General features: G+C 28.9%; 2 protein-coding genes across 2 annotated transcripts; both read right to left on the bottom strand.

Annotated features, from left to right (window-relative positions):
• Positions 1 to 254: 254 nt before the first annotated feature.
• Positions 255 to 1,841, bottom strand: LOC137810066 (probable esterase KAI2). Its single transcript, XM_068611190.1, has 2 exons — positions 1,147 to 1,841; positions 255 to 1,046 (listed from the first exon to the last, which is right to left on the bottom strand). The coding sequence occupies exons 1-2, from the start codon at positions 1,512 to 1,514 to the stop codon at positions 596 to 598; spliced, it is 819 nt and encodes a 272-aa protein (XP_068467291.1). The 5' UTR covers positions 1,515 to 1,841; the 3' UTR covers positions 255 to 595.
• Positions 1,842 to 7,791: 5,950 nt separating this feature from the next.
• On the bottom strand, positions 7,792 to 13,342 carry LOC137810065 (probable protein phosphatase 2C 63). Its single transcript, XM_068611189.1, has 4 exons — positions 12,904 to 13,342; positions 11,482 to 11,861; positions 8,411 to 8,647; positions 7,792 to 8,270 (listed from the first exon to the last, which is right to left on the bottom strand). The coding sequence occupies exons 1-4, from the start codon at positions 13,160 to 13,162 to the stop codon at positions 8,019 to 8,021; spliced, it is 1,128 nt and encodes a 375-aa protein (XP_068467290.1). The 5' UTR covers positions 13,163 to 13,342; the 3' UTR covers positions 7,792 to 8,018.
• Positions 13,343 to 16,288: the final 2,946 nt, after the last annotated feature.

The following is a 16,288-nucleotide window of genomic DNA, read 5'->3' as shown; positions in this document are numbered from 1 at the left end:
AGAAACAAGCAAACATTACATAATGATGACAAACTTTGACAAAATGTTTATACAAATTCACTTTTTACATAACTTCGGCATACATGGTTATATAACTTTTTATAGTTTATCTAATTCTCTGTTAAAAATTGAATTGCCTATTTGATTCTTACAATTATAATATTTTTTGTTACAATAATTTTTTTATTTAGATTTCAACGTGGGGACTTACAAAAATAAAAATAACATGTACATTGAAAAGATAAAAAAAAATATACGAATAATGTAGAAACTATTATTAAATATAAAAGCTAAACGATAATTTGTTCATAATCATAAAAAAGACAAACGAGTAACTAAACCTAGATTTAAAACATTTTATAACAGTTGAAACGTACTGCACTGGTTCCTTTTCTCGCTGTTCATAGTTCATCAACCTTCCACGCACCACGGCGACATTGACATTTGATTCCCACTACTACAGAGTTTCTAACTCTACGGTTCATACAACAAAGTGAACAAAAATAAAATAAAATAAAAAACGAAGCACACTTCACATACACACACAGAGAGATTCCAATTTCCGACGGAGTCAAGTGGATCATTCATCAGGTGTTCACCTTCTTGCTTCAATCTCGAGGTGAATGTGTTCGAGCAGCACCGGAATAACGATATCCGGCGAGCTTAACTGCGGCAAATGGCCATCGGTGGCAATAACCTCCACGATGGAGTTAGCAGCAATGTTTTGGTGGAGGAACTCCGAGATCACCACCGGAACCGCCATGTCTTTCTCGGCCTGTATGATGTGGCAGGGGACACTGACAAGACTCAGAATGTGTCTCATGTCGCTTTGGAATATCGTCCGCGACACCATCAGCCCTATGTCGGGCCTCATGTTGAACAGCGTCCGACTAAACTCCTGCACCGCCACAGACTCCAAGTCTCCGCCCACAGCCAGCGGAGCAAACCCATAGCACCACGCTTTGTAATTGGCCGACATAGCATCGAACAGCTGGTTCAGCTCTTCCTGCTCAAATCCTCCATAGTAATCCACGTCGTTCAAATACCTTCCCCGAAAAGGAGAACAAATAATTGAAAATCAGTATAAAGAGTACTCATAAACTATTCTTTATCCAGTGACTACTATTCACAATTATATATATATACCTGGGGGAAGCGCCGACCATAACGAGCTTGGTGAAGAGATCTGGGCGAGCAATGGAAGCAATAGCACCAATCATTCCGGAAACAGAGTGGCCAACGAAAATGCAAGATTCAATTTGGAGCTCTTCTAAAATGGCAAGCAAATCAGAGGCGTAACCTTCTAAGGTGGAGTAACGCTCGAAATCGAAGTAGTCAGGGTTAGTGGTACCCGCGCCCATGTTGTCGTAGAGAACGACACGGTAATCATGGACAAGATAAGGTACAAAGTGTTTCCAAACAGATTGATCCGTGCCAAAGCCGTGACCCAGAACGATGTAATCGGTGCCTGATCCCAAAATTTTCACGTTATGAGCTTCCGCTGCTATCCCCATTCCTCCTTCTTCCTCTCTGTTATCACTTTTGCTTAGTTACCGACCACGACCACGACCACCGTGTGAAAGCACGACTTTCGGGATTCCACGTTCGCCGCCCTTTATTGTATTCGGATTTCCACGGGGAACTAGTGGCACCACATATACAGATATACAATAATTATCTTGCAAGAACTTCACTCCGAATAGATAAACTGCGATTTTATTGGTCACCAAAAAGAAGATTCGGGATTTCTAGTTGTTCGCTGGATGAGAAATCGAGTGGACAAAAATGTCCCCAATTTAGAAAGGAAAACTGCCCACCCTATCCTGAATTAAATTCAACACAGATAAGTAATATTTTAAAACATTGTATTTGAGTTTTATTTTTATAATTAAAAAAAAATAAAAAATTATTATATTTATAAATTATTTTTTTTAGTCACATGCATGCTATTTTTATTTTGTTGTGGTTACTTTAAGTTTAAATAAAAGAGTTGAAAAAATTCAAAGTGGTGCTGAGGTACAAATTGAATTTTAAAGAGTCAACAGTCTATTAATCCATCACTGAAAAATGTAAAAAAAATGAAGTTAAATCCATCCATTTAATTTTACAAGTCATTAATAATATCTATACTATTTGTCAAAATCCAATAAATTCTTCTACCAGGGACCAAAATTAATTCAATAAGTTTTTTCATATTTTTCTTGAATTTACCTTTTTTTTAAAATTCAAAAATACCCATTTAAATTTATTTTACAAAATTTAGTTTGACTCTTTGCCAAAACAAATTGTTTAGAAGATATTTTCATTTTTTTTATTATTATGGATAGAATTCGTGAAATTTTGTTAATGGGGGTGGATTGGATATCCATGAACATTATTAAAGGATGGATTGATTTAATGTTTTATTAAATAAATAGAATCTGTAGTTATTTTGTATGGATCAAAATCAAATAATGAAATCTAATATATTATAATTTTGAATTTTGTTTTAATTCATTTAATTTTTTGGTCATATTTTAAAACAGCTGTAACAAACCAGTTTGGGTCACTTTTTTAAAAAAAATAGATCCAAAATAAAATGTGAATTTTTAAAATTTAATTACATGAGTGAAACTAATTTTAATTTTTAGATAATGATTTTATGTAAAATAATTTTCTTGTTTTTTTAAATTATTATTATTTTAAAAAATGAGTCTATTTAATCTAACTCATTTGAACTAAAAATGAAGCAGAGTAATCAAAGTAGTTTGATTTAATTTAGGTTATACATTTTTTAAGATACAACTCATTTTAAGAGTTTTTGTCCAATCTATTTAGAGAGCTATATGAACAAATAAATAAATAATTCTTAAAAGTGGACTATGTGAGTTATTATGGTTTAAAAATATTCTTTAAATACATTATATATTAAATATTTTGTGTACTTAGTATGTAGATGATGAGCTTTTTTTAGTGTGTTATCAAGATATTGATGTTCTATAATATATTACTCTGAGAAGTCGAGGTTTTATGGTGCATTACTTGAGTGTCCAAGATACTGAGCTTTAACTCTAACATCAAATTAAAAATTTAAAAACGAATTAACATGAACTACACAGTAAGCAATCTACAAATCATGATAAACAATAGTTGAACCTAATTAATGATAAACAATAGTTGAACCTAATCTAATTATATGTACAATATTAGAGACTAAAAATAAATGAATATTGAAAATATAAAGTTAATAAATTTCTGTCTTTATTATATACAAATAAAAAATAATTTCAACGTCAAAGTAATAATAAATACCTTTATTAAGTGCTCAACACAAAAGACCCAAATATTAAAGATCTAAAGACCAATATCCAAACACATGGAAAAAAAATGCACAAAGAAAAAACCGATCCTACAAAAAATTTACGAAAACATCAATAACACATTTCCCAATATACTTTTTATTTCTCACTAAACTTTACAAACCCAAATTTTGTTATGTATCACAATTAGCTTTTCTTGTTGTAACTTTTTTAAAATTTAGTAAAAAACGTAAAATGTTTTAAAAATATATGCTCTAGACAGCTCCTCTTCCATTTGGTAAAGGTAGATACTTCACAAAAATATAACACAAAAAATATAATGATTTCATTAACAGAATAAAATTAAGATACATTTTCTGACTTTACTCCTCTCTCTTTTTTCCGGTTTTTACTTTCTGCATCTTTTTCAACCTACATCCTTGTAATTTTCAAAATATTTTTTTTTAAAATAACTTATGAATTATCTGTTTTAATTTATTTTTTCAAAACACATTTTTTGGAATTTATAAAATATATTCTAAACACATCTTTTGGAACAGAATAAAGTTCTTAGAATAAAAAAGTTTAAATAATTTTTTTTGAAATACATTAAAGAAGAAACTTTTCAGAATAGAATTTTGAGAATGTAAATTTTTGAAATGTGTTTTGTACAATGAAATATACATTTGAGTTCATGTGTTTCTTTCTTAAATGTGTTTTCTAGCAGGAGTAATAGCCTCCAAATTAATGGGAACTTGACATTTTCGTTGCAAACATCATGGGCATCAAACCCACAGAGAGAGACTCGAGTGCAGCTGGTCAAAGCCAAGTTAACACGTTTTGCGACCTGGTCATGATTTTTGTCCAGCTGATTGTGACCAGAGAGGAAAAGAAGACAACTAAGTAAGAAAATGAAACCTTAAAACTTAGCAAGGAAAACAAAAAGAGGTACACTTACTATTAATGTTTTTCTTATTTTATTTCACTTATTAACAATTAATAAGAAAAAAATACAAGTATTTGAGCACCCGACCTTACTTTTTGAACTGTTTTTTTTTTTTTTTTTTTTTTACATTATAGCAATGGAAAAAAGATAGAATTTAGTTACTTTTTTGTTGTTGAAATTATGATTAATTAAAAATTATATAACCACGTTACAAGATGTTAAGCATAGAGACCACGGCATCCCTCCCGTGTGTCCAGTTCTAAACTGGGCAGTAGAGCACATGTCTTTATCAGAATATAGACATTTTGGTTCTAACGCAAAAGGTGCCCTCTTCTTTAGGTTACCTTTAAAAAAATAGAAAAATTAAATAGCAAAAATAATAAAATAGTTGGATAAAGATAAAAATATATTCTAAGGTATATATATCAAGATATTTTAGTTTGAAGCAAGAAAGATAATAAGCTAGGTGTTAAAACAAATTATAAATTTATTGGTAGGACCGCACGATCTAGACCATGTCTCGGATCCGGTCATTATATCGACCGACATCACATAGCCAATTACGTTTAAACAAAATTAGTGAGTCTAGTCAACAATCAAGAGCTAAGTAATACACATTTAAACATGATCCAACTCTTTAATCCGACTCAATAAGAATAAGAAAGACTCATCAAAATAATATAAATAGCACAGATTCCAAAAACTAGGTACGTCATTATACAATACTGAGAATACCGAGTGTCGAATATTAAATCTAACTTGAGCGTTGAAGTGTCTTATGCAAGTACCATCCAAGTCTGGACTACGTGAAGACCGATGAGTAGAGCGAACAGAGAAGATGAAGAAATTTGTTTGAAGTAAAAACCAACCGACCAGAAAAGTAAGCAAATGAACAATTTCAATAGTTCTCTAGACCCTAATCTCGTTCGAGAACAACAAATATTTTGAAAGTGAATGTATAAATTAAATAAACTTTAAGTTTAATTTAATAATTTTAACATCCATTCATAAAATAAAATTGTTACTACCTGCTCTTATTTTTAATTAATATTCATTAGTATCATGAATAAAGTATTAAAAAGTGTAACAAATGGATCTATCAGATCGTTTTCTATGAAGAAGCTTAGGACCCTCGTCTTGTCTTCACTATGACGAGTTGATTAGAAAGCTGTTTTGAATGGACTAGAATACAAGTAAACTTAACTGATTTGTCATCCCAATTTTATAGGAGGGTGGAGAGGAAGAAGAAAAATAAATTGGATGAGGTGTGCATGGATAAGAATAAAGGAAGTTTGGGGTTTAAACATTTATGACTCTACTGGTAAAAAACTGTGGTGGAGCATTAAAACAAAGGAGATTTGTTGTGGGAATAAAGTACTTAAAAATGTGAAGAAGGAAGGTATACACATGCATGGTGGACTAATGTGACTCCTTCAAATACGAACACAAAAGGACTAGTTCGTTTTAACTTTATGTAACAGCAAAATATAAATTTGTTAAGTGTTTTCTTATTTTGAAGGAGAAGTTGAATTAGAAAGTAATAGAATATGATAATCTATATATTTTTCTTCTACTAAAGCCCACAAAATGAGTATAGTTAGACGATTTTTTTTGTCCTAAATTAAACTGTAATTTAATAAATATATTTTTATATTTAATATATTTTTATCATTTTTATTCTCTTCAAGTAGAACAAAATGTCTTGGTCTTGTTAGCTTGACATAGAGTTCCATGTAGCAAACAAAAATTTATTAGGCCCATTAAACCATATCAAATCACCTATTTTGACATCTTAACTACCCTTACATGCATGATTTCATCTACACTATCATCCTTGTTATCAGCACCATCACTTCCACCTTTATTTTTATCATCATTGTATTTTTGTCAAATAATATTATAATGTCATTTTTATCGTGATAATCATATCATCAATTTTATTATTATTATTATTATTATTATTATTATTATTATTATTATTATTATTATTATTATTATTATTATTATTATTATTATTATTATTAACGTTCTTGTTATCCTAAATATTGGATTCATAGTTCACCTTTCTCTTATTACCAGATAAATGTAAACGTTTTTTTATTCTAAATTAATTTTAAACAAGTTATAATTTTTTTATCAGTAAAAAATAAATAAAATAAAAAAGAAACATTTTACCAGTGTTTCAATTCTTATATAGAAACACTCAAATCAAATTCCTTAACATTCAACCAACTGAAAATCTAACAAACACTACAATACATTAACTAAATTGACATAGATAAGACAATTGACATGAACACAATAAAATCCAATTACATTAACCTTCCAAAGAATCACATTCTCAAGAAAGAAGACAAAATATTCCAACAACTAAACAAATTCTTTGTCAGTAAGGAGAAGTAAGTCAAACACCCAAGAGCCATAAACATCAAGTTGTGAGAAAGATACGGAAGCCGAAAAACCTGCACAAAAACACACCAGAACTTCCAAACCTGGACAAAATGTTAAACATGAATCACCAAACATCAATTTCTCAAATACCTCATACAACATAAAGGTTCCAAACACCAATCCGAATAAAAGAAATCCGCCAATTTTTCCTTTACCGTAACTCAAGACCAAGTCTTCCTTTGTAGCACAGTAAAAACCTCAACTAGATAAACTCGATCGTTCTTAAAAACAACTTTATTCCTATGATTCCAAATTTTACCTATAATACCAATCCCCCCAACAACTTAAAGTGAAATTGTGCATCACAATGTAAAATCGAAGAAAACTCCAACCACTCGAGACACAACTCTCGAATTCTCCAAGAAATCCTACACTCAAAGAAGAGATGACTTACTGTCTCCTCTTCCACACTATCCAATAATCTCATTCCTTCTAAAAAAGTAGACTGCCTAGAGTCAATGACTTTATCCAACACTCTTTTCAACCTTGAGAAAAGACTTTTAAAAACAATTTTATACACACATCCAATCAAGGAAATCGTTCTAAAGTTATTTAAAAGTTACGGGTTCACAAGACAATAGAAATAAATGAAACATTAGTTCCTTTCGACCAACTATCCCCACTACAAAATTTTGTATTGCCCTCAAAACATCTTCTTTTATAATATAAAAAAATTATTAAGCAAAAATTAAATCATCCGGCCCAAGACTTTTACAACCGTCGCAATTCCAAATAAATTCTAAATAAATTATAAATGTAAGGAAATACATTTTTTTTCCTTTCCTTTTATCTTTAAGGAAATACATTTTTTTTCCTTTCCTTTTATCTTTAAGGAAATACATTTTTTTTCCTTTCCTTTCCTTTAAGGAAATACATTTTTTTTCCTTTCCTTTTATCTTTATATGTATTAAAAGGTGTTGTAACAATTAAGAATAAGAATAAAATTATTCTAATAACAGAATAAAATAGCAACAAGATATTGTGAGAATCTAATTCATTTAACTGAATACAACGCTGAGTTGTTTTAAATTGTTTGACATTTTTTACAATTTTTATAAATAAAACAAAAAAAAGTTGAAAATCATTTCATAAGATTGAGTAAAATTTAATATTCACTTTTTAACAAGAAAATAAAATACATATTATTATTTGAAGCTTCCCATTATCAATAAAAATAACAACTTAACCCGGTTTAGATCACATTTACAGTCCCATTCTTTTTTGCCATCGGTAACTACCACTTTAAGTATATATATTTTTTTAAATGTGGTCAATTTCTTGGTAAAAGCAATGGAGGGTAAAGACGCCATTGCTAGTACTAACAAAGTAGAAGCTTATTGAAGTTAAAGATGAACGTAATCTGCAGTTTGAGAGAAGATATCAATAGGAGTATTAATGCAGTCATAATCTCCTTTATGTCTTGAGCTACCATTTATAGATTTTTTTGAATGATCGAGATACAGAACGATCACGGTAATATCATCATGAAAATGACGCCTCAAACCTTTCTCAACTTTCTTCAAGTCATCATACTTCATTTCTCTTTTCTTTGCAACCTCTTCTAGTGCAACTGTCACCAGTCGTTTTGCTATTCCCTACAACACAAACGAGTTTTACATCTTTTACCATCTTTCATACAATGGAATCTCCAAAACTATAGACAGTTAGAAAGACATGCTTATGTTTTTTAGGTTTTTGTAGTTTATTTTAGGAGGGTTGTTTGGTGTGGACTTACTATTCTGGGACTTTTGGATATAATTTGAACAACCTCTTCATCAGTTAAATTCTCCCAGAGTCCGTCTGATGCAAAGATCAAAAATAAATCATTTGCCTTCAATTTCCGCGTCACTATTGATGGTTCTGCTGTCATTACAGGTCTCTTCAAGTATACTGGATATACAATTTGTTGGAACAGAGGATTTGTGTCAAAATTTGGTTTCTTTAAGTAAGCATCTCCGATTGATCTTGATACCTATAAGGCCAGAAAATAGTTAAAAGAATTACTACTTTTATTTAAACAAAAGTTTTGGAAAAATGATGCTCTTTATAAAAATAATTGTGGTCTTGGCTAGCAGAATATTATATACATTGATTTAAAACATGTTATTTTTTTAACAACTAAATACAATTATTTTTTTTATAACTTTTTTTATACACGTGAATCTAAACTTAAGTACCTTTTCAAATCAAATTCTTCGACATTTTATTGCTAAATTATCTGATTATTAAATGCTGATTTATATGATAAAAATAATGACATGATCACTGTCTACATGGCATACTAAACCTGAAAATTTCTTTTTCCACCTCTATAATTTCTTCATGCACCATCATAAATTATTCAGTTTCAAAATTACCTTAAAAAAAGTGCATGATTTGTTTTTTAGAGCTCAAAATCTAAAATTTAGAATACAATTATGTATTTCGAATTTTTAAATTTGGAAGCTATTTTGTGGGTTTGAAAATGTATTATGAAATTTAGAATTCAAAATTGTATTGTGTTCTGAATCCTATAATTCAAAAAGTATTTTCTATGTTTGAAAATGCATTTTAAACTCTAGAATTTAGAATACAAAATTGAAATTGTATTATGAATTTTAAAGTTCGAAGTTCAAAATGTATTTTATGAATTTAAAAATACATTATGAATTCTAAAATGTAAAATACAATTTTGTATTTCAAATTTTAAAGTTTGAAATATATGAATAAAAAAAAAGGAAGAGAGGAGTCAATAAGAAATATAAAAAAATGACAAAATTGTTATTTTACGTGTTGTATTGAGGTGCAGTAAGAGATGATGGAGGTACAGGAATAAATTGGTCCTAAACCTTTAAGGATTTCACAATGCAAAAGTTGATGACCATCCATTGTAGAAAGACTGCCTGCACCTCCATAACTTTTTGTGTCACCCGATACTAAATGTGAAAATACATTCTTATCCTTTTTTTTGTCACCCCATACATAATCTGAAAGTGTTCTTTAGATTTATAAAATCTAGAAGTATTTTTTGGATTTGAGATAAGTCTATGGAATATATAATTCGAATATATTCCAGATTACATAATCCATAAGTTAATCTCATATTCAGAAAAAGACTTATGGATTATGTAATCCAAAAGCTAATCACGCATTTGAAAAAAACTTTTGTATTACATAATCCGAAAGTTAATCTCATATCCAGAAAAGACGTACAGATTATGTAATCCGAAAGCTAATCATGCATTTGAAAAAAGACTTATGGATTATATAATCTGGAAGCTAATCTCATGTATAGAAAAGACTTATGGATTATGTAATCCAGAAGCTAATCACAAAAGACTCTTAATTCAGAAGCTAATTACGAATTTAGAAATATACTTTTTTGAATATAAAAACTTATGGGATGAGACAAGAACATATAGAGACGTAGAGAAGAATGCAGATCAACTTTACAAAATAATTTTGATCGGTAGAGATTCATATATCAAGATCCTTCTACATTTCCTCACTTATGTTGAGAAAAAAAGTGCAAGACATATCTATTAAGAAATCGATAACACACTCAACTTAAACTTATTCCAAAATGCTTACAAAATTAATACCAAGATAAAATCTTAAAAATAAAACATCATAAAATCACATTCACTCGTTATGACACAAAAAAATATTTTAAGAAAAGAAAAAAAAACACACTTCTTATATCTGAAAATCATAATAATTAAATCACATAATAATGAAAACACACAACTTAAAAGTAAACTTTTGAATTTTATACAACTCTATTGAGTAGATAAAGAGAGAAAATAAATTAAATTTTGAAATAAGAAAATAAAATAGAGAAAATGTATTATATTTTTAAAAATCAATTTCTATTGTTTTAATTATAATATATTAGTTTGTATTTTTCCTTCTATATTTTTTTTTCTTACATTCATCTAAGATGGTGAAAACTTATGTTGGATTAATGATAGATAAATACTTTGTCCGAAAAAACTTTGATTAACATTCCTTGATTTTTTTTATTTCTTTATCATGTTATATCTTTTTTTTTTCTTTCTAAATTTTGTCTTAAAGTGTCAAATAACATGTTGTATTCATGCATTTTTATCCTTTATGTCTATTTTCCAAATGCAAACAAAAGTTCAATTAAGGATGAATTCACGTCACTCTACTTTAATCACCTCTAAAACATTTACATTTCATTTTGCATTCCATCTCTTTTTTGATAAGGAGAAAAATAATTTCTTAACTTTTCATAATTATTTTGTAAAATTTACTTTTGTTTGTTTATCTTAAAATACTATTCAAAATTTTGTTAACTTGATAAAATTTAACTAAATGAATTCAAAATCTCATATCAACCATAAGATCATATTAAAATAAAAGTTAGGATGAATTATACTTAAATTTATGATCTCATATATCTATTTTAACAAACTTGTGATCTGTTATGTTACATGTCATTGTTGCATCATCTATATCATGATGTTAATGTTTTAATGTGAGGAGTGTTGATTGAAGAGTTGATATCAAGTAAGAATAAAATAAAATTATATTGTATTGTATAAATAACAATAACCTTCACTTAAAAACATGTTTTGTAAAGGGAAGTAGTTTTTTTTTTAGAAAATAGGTAAAGAATATATGCAAACTAATTTTTAGAGTCAAAATGGAATTTGATGATTTTCATAATTCTATGTCACCCATTAAACACAAATATAAACAGAAAACAAATATTGAAAGTAAATTCATTCACAAAGTGTAAGTAATTGAACAGAACACCAAACTAAGAGGAATAGATGAAGATCGTATAATATTGAAACGAACCTGAATAATGCCCTTGATTCGCCAAACTCCACGAATGCAAACCACAATGTGTGCGTCATCAGGGTGAAGAGCCTCCACCTCCTTTCTGACCTCCTCCACTCCAACATTGTGATCAGTGGACAAACGCTCTGCCACCACACCACCGCAATTCACCTCTCCTTCCAACGCTTCCCGGCCCAAAACCGCCCTTGAATCCCCCAGATTAGCAACATAAAGAACGTTCTTTGAAATCGCTCCCAGAAGACAGCACGAACCCACTGAAGCCATTTGTGGTCGCGCAATCCATGATTGTTTCACAAAACGCAAAAACTCCTCCTCTGTTGACTCGAACGCTTTCTTTATCCCTTCCTCTGACAATCCACCTTCCTCTGCTGTGTACTCTGCCAAACAGAGCAATCACTTCCATCAACTTTTTATATCATTAATCATAAATAAATAACGTATATTTCGTTACCACGGTAGCTAACGTATCATAAATATATATATATATATATCTTTTGTCCCGAATCGGGTAGGTATTTGATCGAACTCACTAAGGGTCCATCTGGAGGAAGTGACGATGTGAGAACTTGACATATACCACAAACCGAATGAACAGGCTCAAAAACACGGTCTGTTTTGGCCTTGGCCCGGTATCGCGCGACAGGACAACAAGGAACGAATTCCACTAAAGGAAAGTATAATGTTTTTTCTGCACACACATATTCCCGTGTAATAAATGTAAATACTCATATCCCGATACCGTAATGAATGTTATCCTCGGCCCTGATTATGCTATTAACTATTCTGATTTACATGTTTTATATCCATATTTTATAGAGAGTGACCGAGAAACGACACATTAATGCTTGGAAATACCCAAATATGAAATCCAAGTTCGTAGACGCTTATAAATAGACGACTACCTGCAGGGAGTATCTCAACTTGCATCTTTGCAACATATTTTATCATATATATATTTAATGCTCTCACTGACTACTTGAGTGTCGGAGTACAATCGCAGGTGAAACCCTCCTCATCCTTAGGAGATCGATTGCTGAAGCCTAGAGTACATTCACCAAGCACCTTATCCGTTAAGCGACCGAACAACAGAAGAGAATCCGAAGAGAGCTCATCCTTACTCCGACCGAATTCGAGCCGGTAAAAACAATATATATATCATATTACATATTTAACTTTTTTATTTACCTTGTATCATACTCTGTTTTCCTATGTTTTTCTTTCAAAATTAAAAAAACTTCATGGAACATGACTACACCCAAAAGAAAACACACTCTTAATAATACTTAATCATGTAAAGATTATCACCTAATGGAGAAATAATGTCCATTAGGATGGAGTGTTATTAATAATTTGAAGAATTAGAATGATGATTATGGATGTAATGATAGGAAACGGAATAAATTAAATTTGGATTCTTACTGCGGACGAAGGAGAAGAGATGATTGGTGATGAATCGGGAAGCTTGGGGTCCACCGTGGCCGTCGTAGACGCCAACAAAGGTTGCAGACGGAGAGGTGAAGACTTGTGCTTGGTCTTCCAAGGAAGAATTGGCTTGTACCACTGCAATCGAGTAGTTCCCTGAAGCGTGAGGTTTAAGGTCAGTGTCCCAGAGGAGGGTTTCGTCGTCTCCTCCACCACCGAAGCACATCTCCAGTGGCCTCAGGCATCGGTCCAACATCCTTAACGTGCGCTCTGTCTCTCTGCCCTGTTGTGTTCTGTTGTTTGTTTGGTGAAGTGAGTTTTGGGTTGGTGAAGAAGCAACTACATATAGTATTGAACAGTGAAGAAAATGGAAATGAGAGGGAAGGTGTGGATTCCGCGTTAAACGTAGGAAAAACAAAAAAAAGTTAGTAAACGAAAGTGTGAGTGAATGAGATTCTCCACTGATTTATTTATTACCCTGGCAGAGTATTGGACGGGTGTTGCGAATAGCCATAAAAAAATGGAAAGAAAAAAGAAAAATAATAACTTTTATTTTACATATTTCAATTTATAATAAATAAATATTTTAGATATATAAATTATATTATTATAATTAAATTTTGTTACAACAATGTTTAAATTGTATTTTATATTTAGGATAAGTAATTTATGTAGCAATAAACATAGATTGGTGACAACTTGACAAGTGATAAATATTTTTATTTATTTATTTAGTATTAGACTCCTCTCATGTTTTTAGTATTTTCTTAGTTTTCTTTTGGTTAGTTTAGTGTGAAGTGGCAAACAAAATATAGAATATTAGTCAAGATAGTTTAAAAATAATTATAATATTTTTAAGTGTTTATTTAATTAAATGAATGTGCATACAGTGTTTTTTTTTTATATAATTCAGGTCATTATATTTTTATTTTATTTTGATATGTTGTGTAAAGTGTTTTTTTATAAATAATCATATATAAATATTGATTTTAGAAACTAAAGTTTTTATTTTACTTTTATTTCATTCAAATATTAAACTTTTATGTGTCCCCTATTTTTTCTTAATATATTAAACAAAGAAAGGACAGACACAAATAACTAATTTAAATTTACTAAAATATTTTGAGTACATTTTGTAATATTTTTTTTTAGTTTTTGTACAACACATTGTTTAGTGATCCAAGACATTCTCCCTCCACAGATGAAGTACTAATTAATGAAGATCGTGAGTTTACTTTTCAAATAATTATCCTTCTATATAAACTTTAACAGAGATGAACCTTTTGGCTTCCTAATGCCTTTTTTAATATATAATATTTTAATATCAAGACAATAATTTTTTATTTGGGACATAGCTTTCCATATAATTACATTTATATGATTTTTTATTTTGGTCCAAATATTTTATTCTTCTTTTATAATATTCATAGAATATAATATATTATTTTGACAAATATTTTGTTTCTTATCTATTTTTAAATGTTGTAAATAATTGTAATTGATATAAATTATTTTACCAGTCTTTGCTATATTAATTTGAAAATATTCTTGTCATTAATATTTAATGGACAAGTTAATAAACATCATACAAGACTAACAACTTCAATTGATATATATATATATATATATATATATAATTTTTACCACTATTTTTTGTCCTTTGATCCATATTCTTCTGACTATTTCTTGCAAGGTGTGTGCTTTTGGCACCCAATCATTCACAAGAGTGTAAAATTGAACAAACTAGTGTAGGATTGCAAGCGAAGTTTTTCATTATTTGTTCTTTGTATACGAGATTTGTTATTGGATGAGACTCAGATATTAAGAATAATAATTGATTATTTTTTTCGTATTTTTTTCTCTATTATGTTTTAAGTTTTGATTCTAAATTAGGAGTGTATTAAAAAAATATTTATTATGATGTTTAAGTAAGTGTTCAATATTTAATATATAATAAGTATTATATTAATGATGTATATTTGTTTCGTTTGATGTATTTATTTATACAGTTTGTAATGAATTATAAGATTAATGAATTGTATTCGGTAGGTATAATTATAGAAATAAAGTTACTTGATTTGTCGCGTATTTTGTTTACATATTTTTTAAAATTTATTTAATTTATTTAATAATTTTATATAATAATAAAAAATTAATTTATAATATAAGTAAAAACAAATTTTATTTTGTACAACTCACTATATAAAAGTGAATTAATTAAAATTTATTTTCTAGTTAAAAGTATATTATAATCAAGATTTTGACCGTATCATATTGTTAGATAACATATTTTTTCATTTAAATAGTGAATAAATTTAGTGAAATAGAATTAGATATAATTTTCATAAGAGTAAAAAGTATAGGTAAAATAGGGCATTATAAAATGGGTTTTACCCAAGTAAAGTACAAAAGCAGAGTGAGAGAAATGGGTTTTAGTTATGATTACTGCATAAGTGACGAGTTCCACTTAAAGTATAAAATGAGGTTGAGAGAAATGGGGGAATATGCATTATATCCTTGACCCCCTCTATCAAGAAACGAGGACCACACACTCAAAAAGAAGAAGAAGAAGTAAAAGTAGACCACGACTTGGACCAGGCAACATCAAACTTTAGAACTTGGATTACACTCATTTTGGATGGGAAATTCTGAGAAAAGGCTTTTTAAGTGAATTTAAAATACTGAAGATTAATAAACACATTTTATATCATAATATACAAATGATTCTATAAATAAATTTTTTTTATAATATATATAAAAAAAAATTATAATATATATATATAAATAGATGTAAGTCTTGATTTTATAGGAATGAGTAAAATTTAAAATTTATTTTTTAAAATAAAGTATTATATATATATATAATTTTGTTTCGCTATTAGATTTAAAGAGTTTTAAAATGATGGAAATTTTATAAAAAAAATTGTTTTCAACCAAAATGGAAGGAGTTTCAAATAATATAGTGAGGAATTAAAAAAAACGTAAAATAAAGGTTGCATGTGATGCATATTAATTACTTTATCTGAAGAATTTATAAATATATGAAATTTGAATTGCGTAATTTAAAAGCAAAAGGAATTTAATCGAGGTATTTAAATTTCTATATATTTAAATTTTTTAAGGATTTGAAATTCTTCATCAAACACTGTCTTAAAATTGACGTTGACTAGACTAGAACCATATTAGCTTTTAGATTTCTACTATTTACCATACACTATCCAAGAAAAAAATACCATTAAAGATGTTCAATATTCTTTTAATTTATCCTTTTTGACGTTACACTGCTTTATTATTATTTTTAATTATATATTCATCTTTTAAAAATTACAATTAAAGTCAAGATTAATTTTAAATCTAAAATTATAATTGCAAAAATAATTAT

This window comes from Phaseolus vulgaris, chromosome 2, assembly GCF_000499845.2.
Source record: "Phaseolus vulgaris cultivar G19833 chromosome 2, P. vulgaris v2.0, whole genome shotgun sequence".
NCBI classification, from domain to species: Eukaryota; Viridiplantae; Streptophyta; class Magnoliopsida; order Fabales; family Fabaceae; genus Phaseolus; species Phaseolus vulgaris.
The sequence above is the reverse complement of the archived record's forward strand: the minus strand, read 5'-3'. Positions and strand labels throughout refer to the sequence as shown.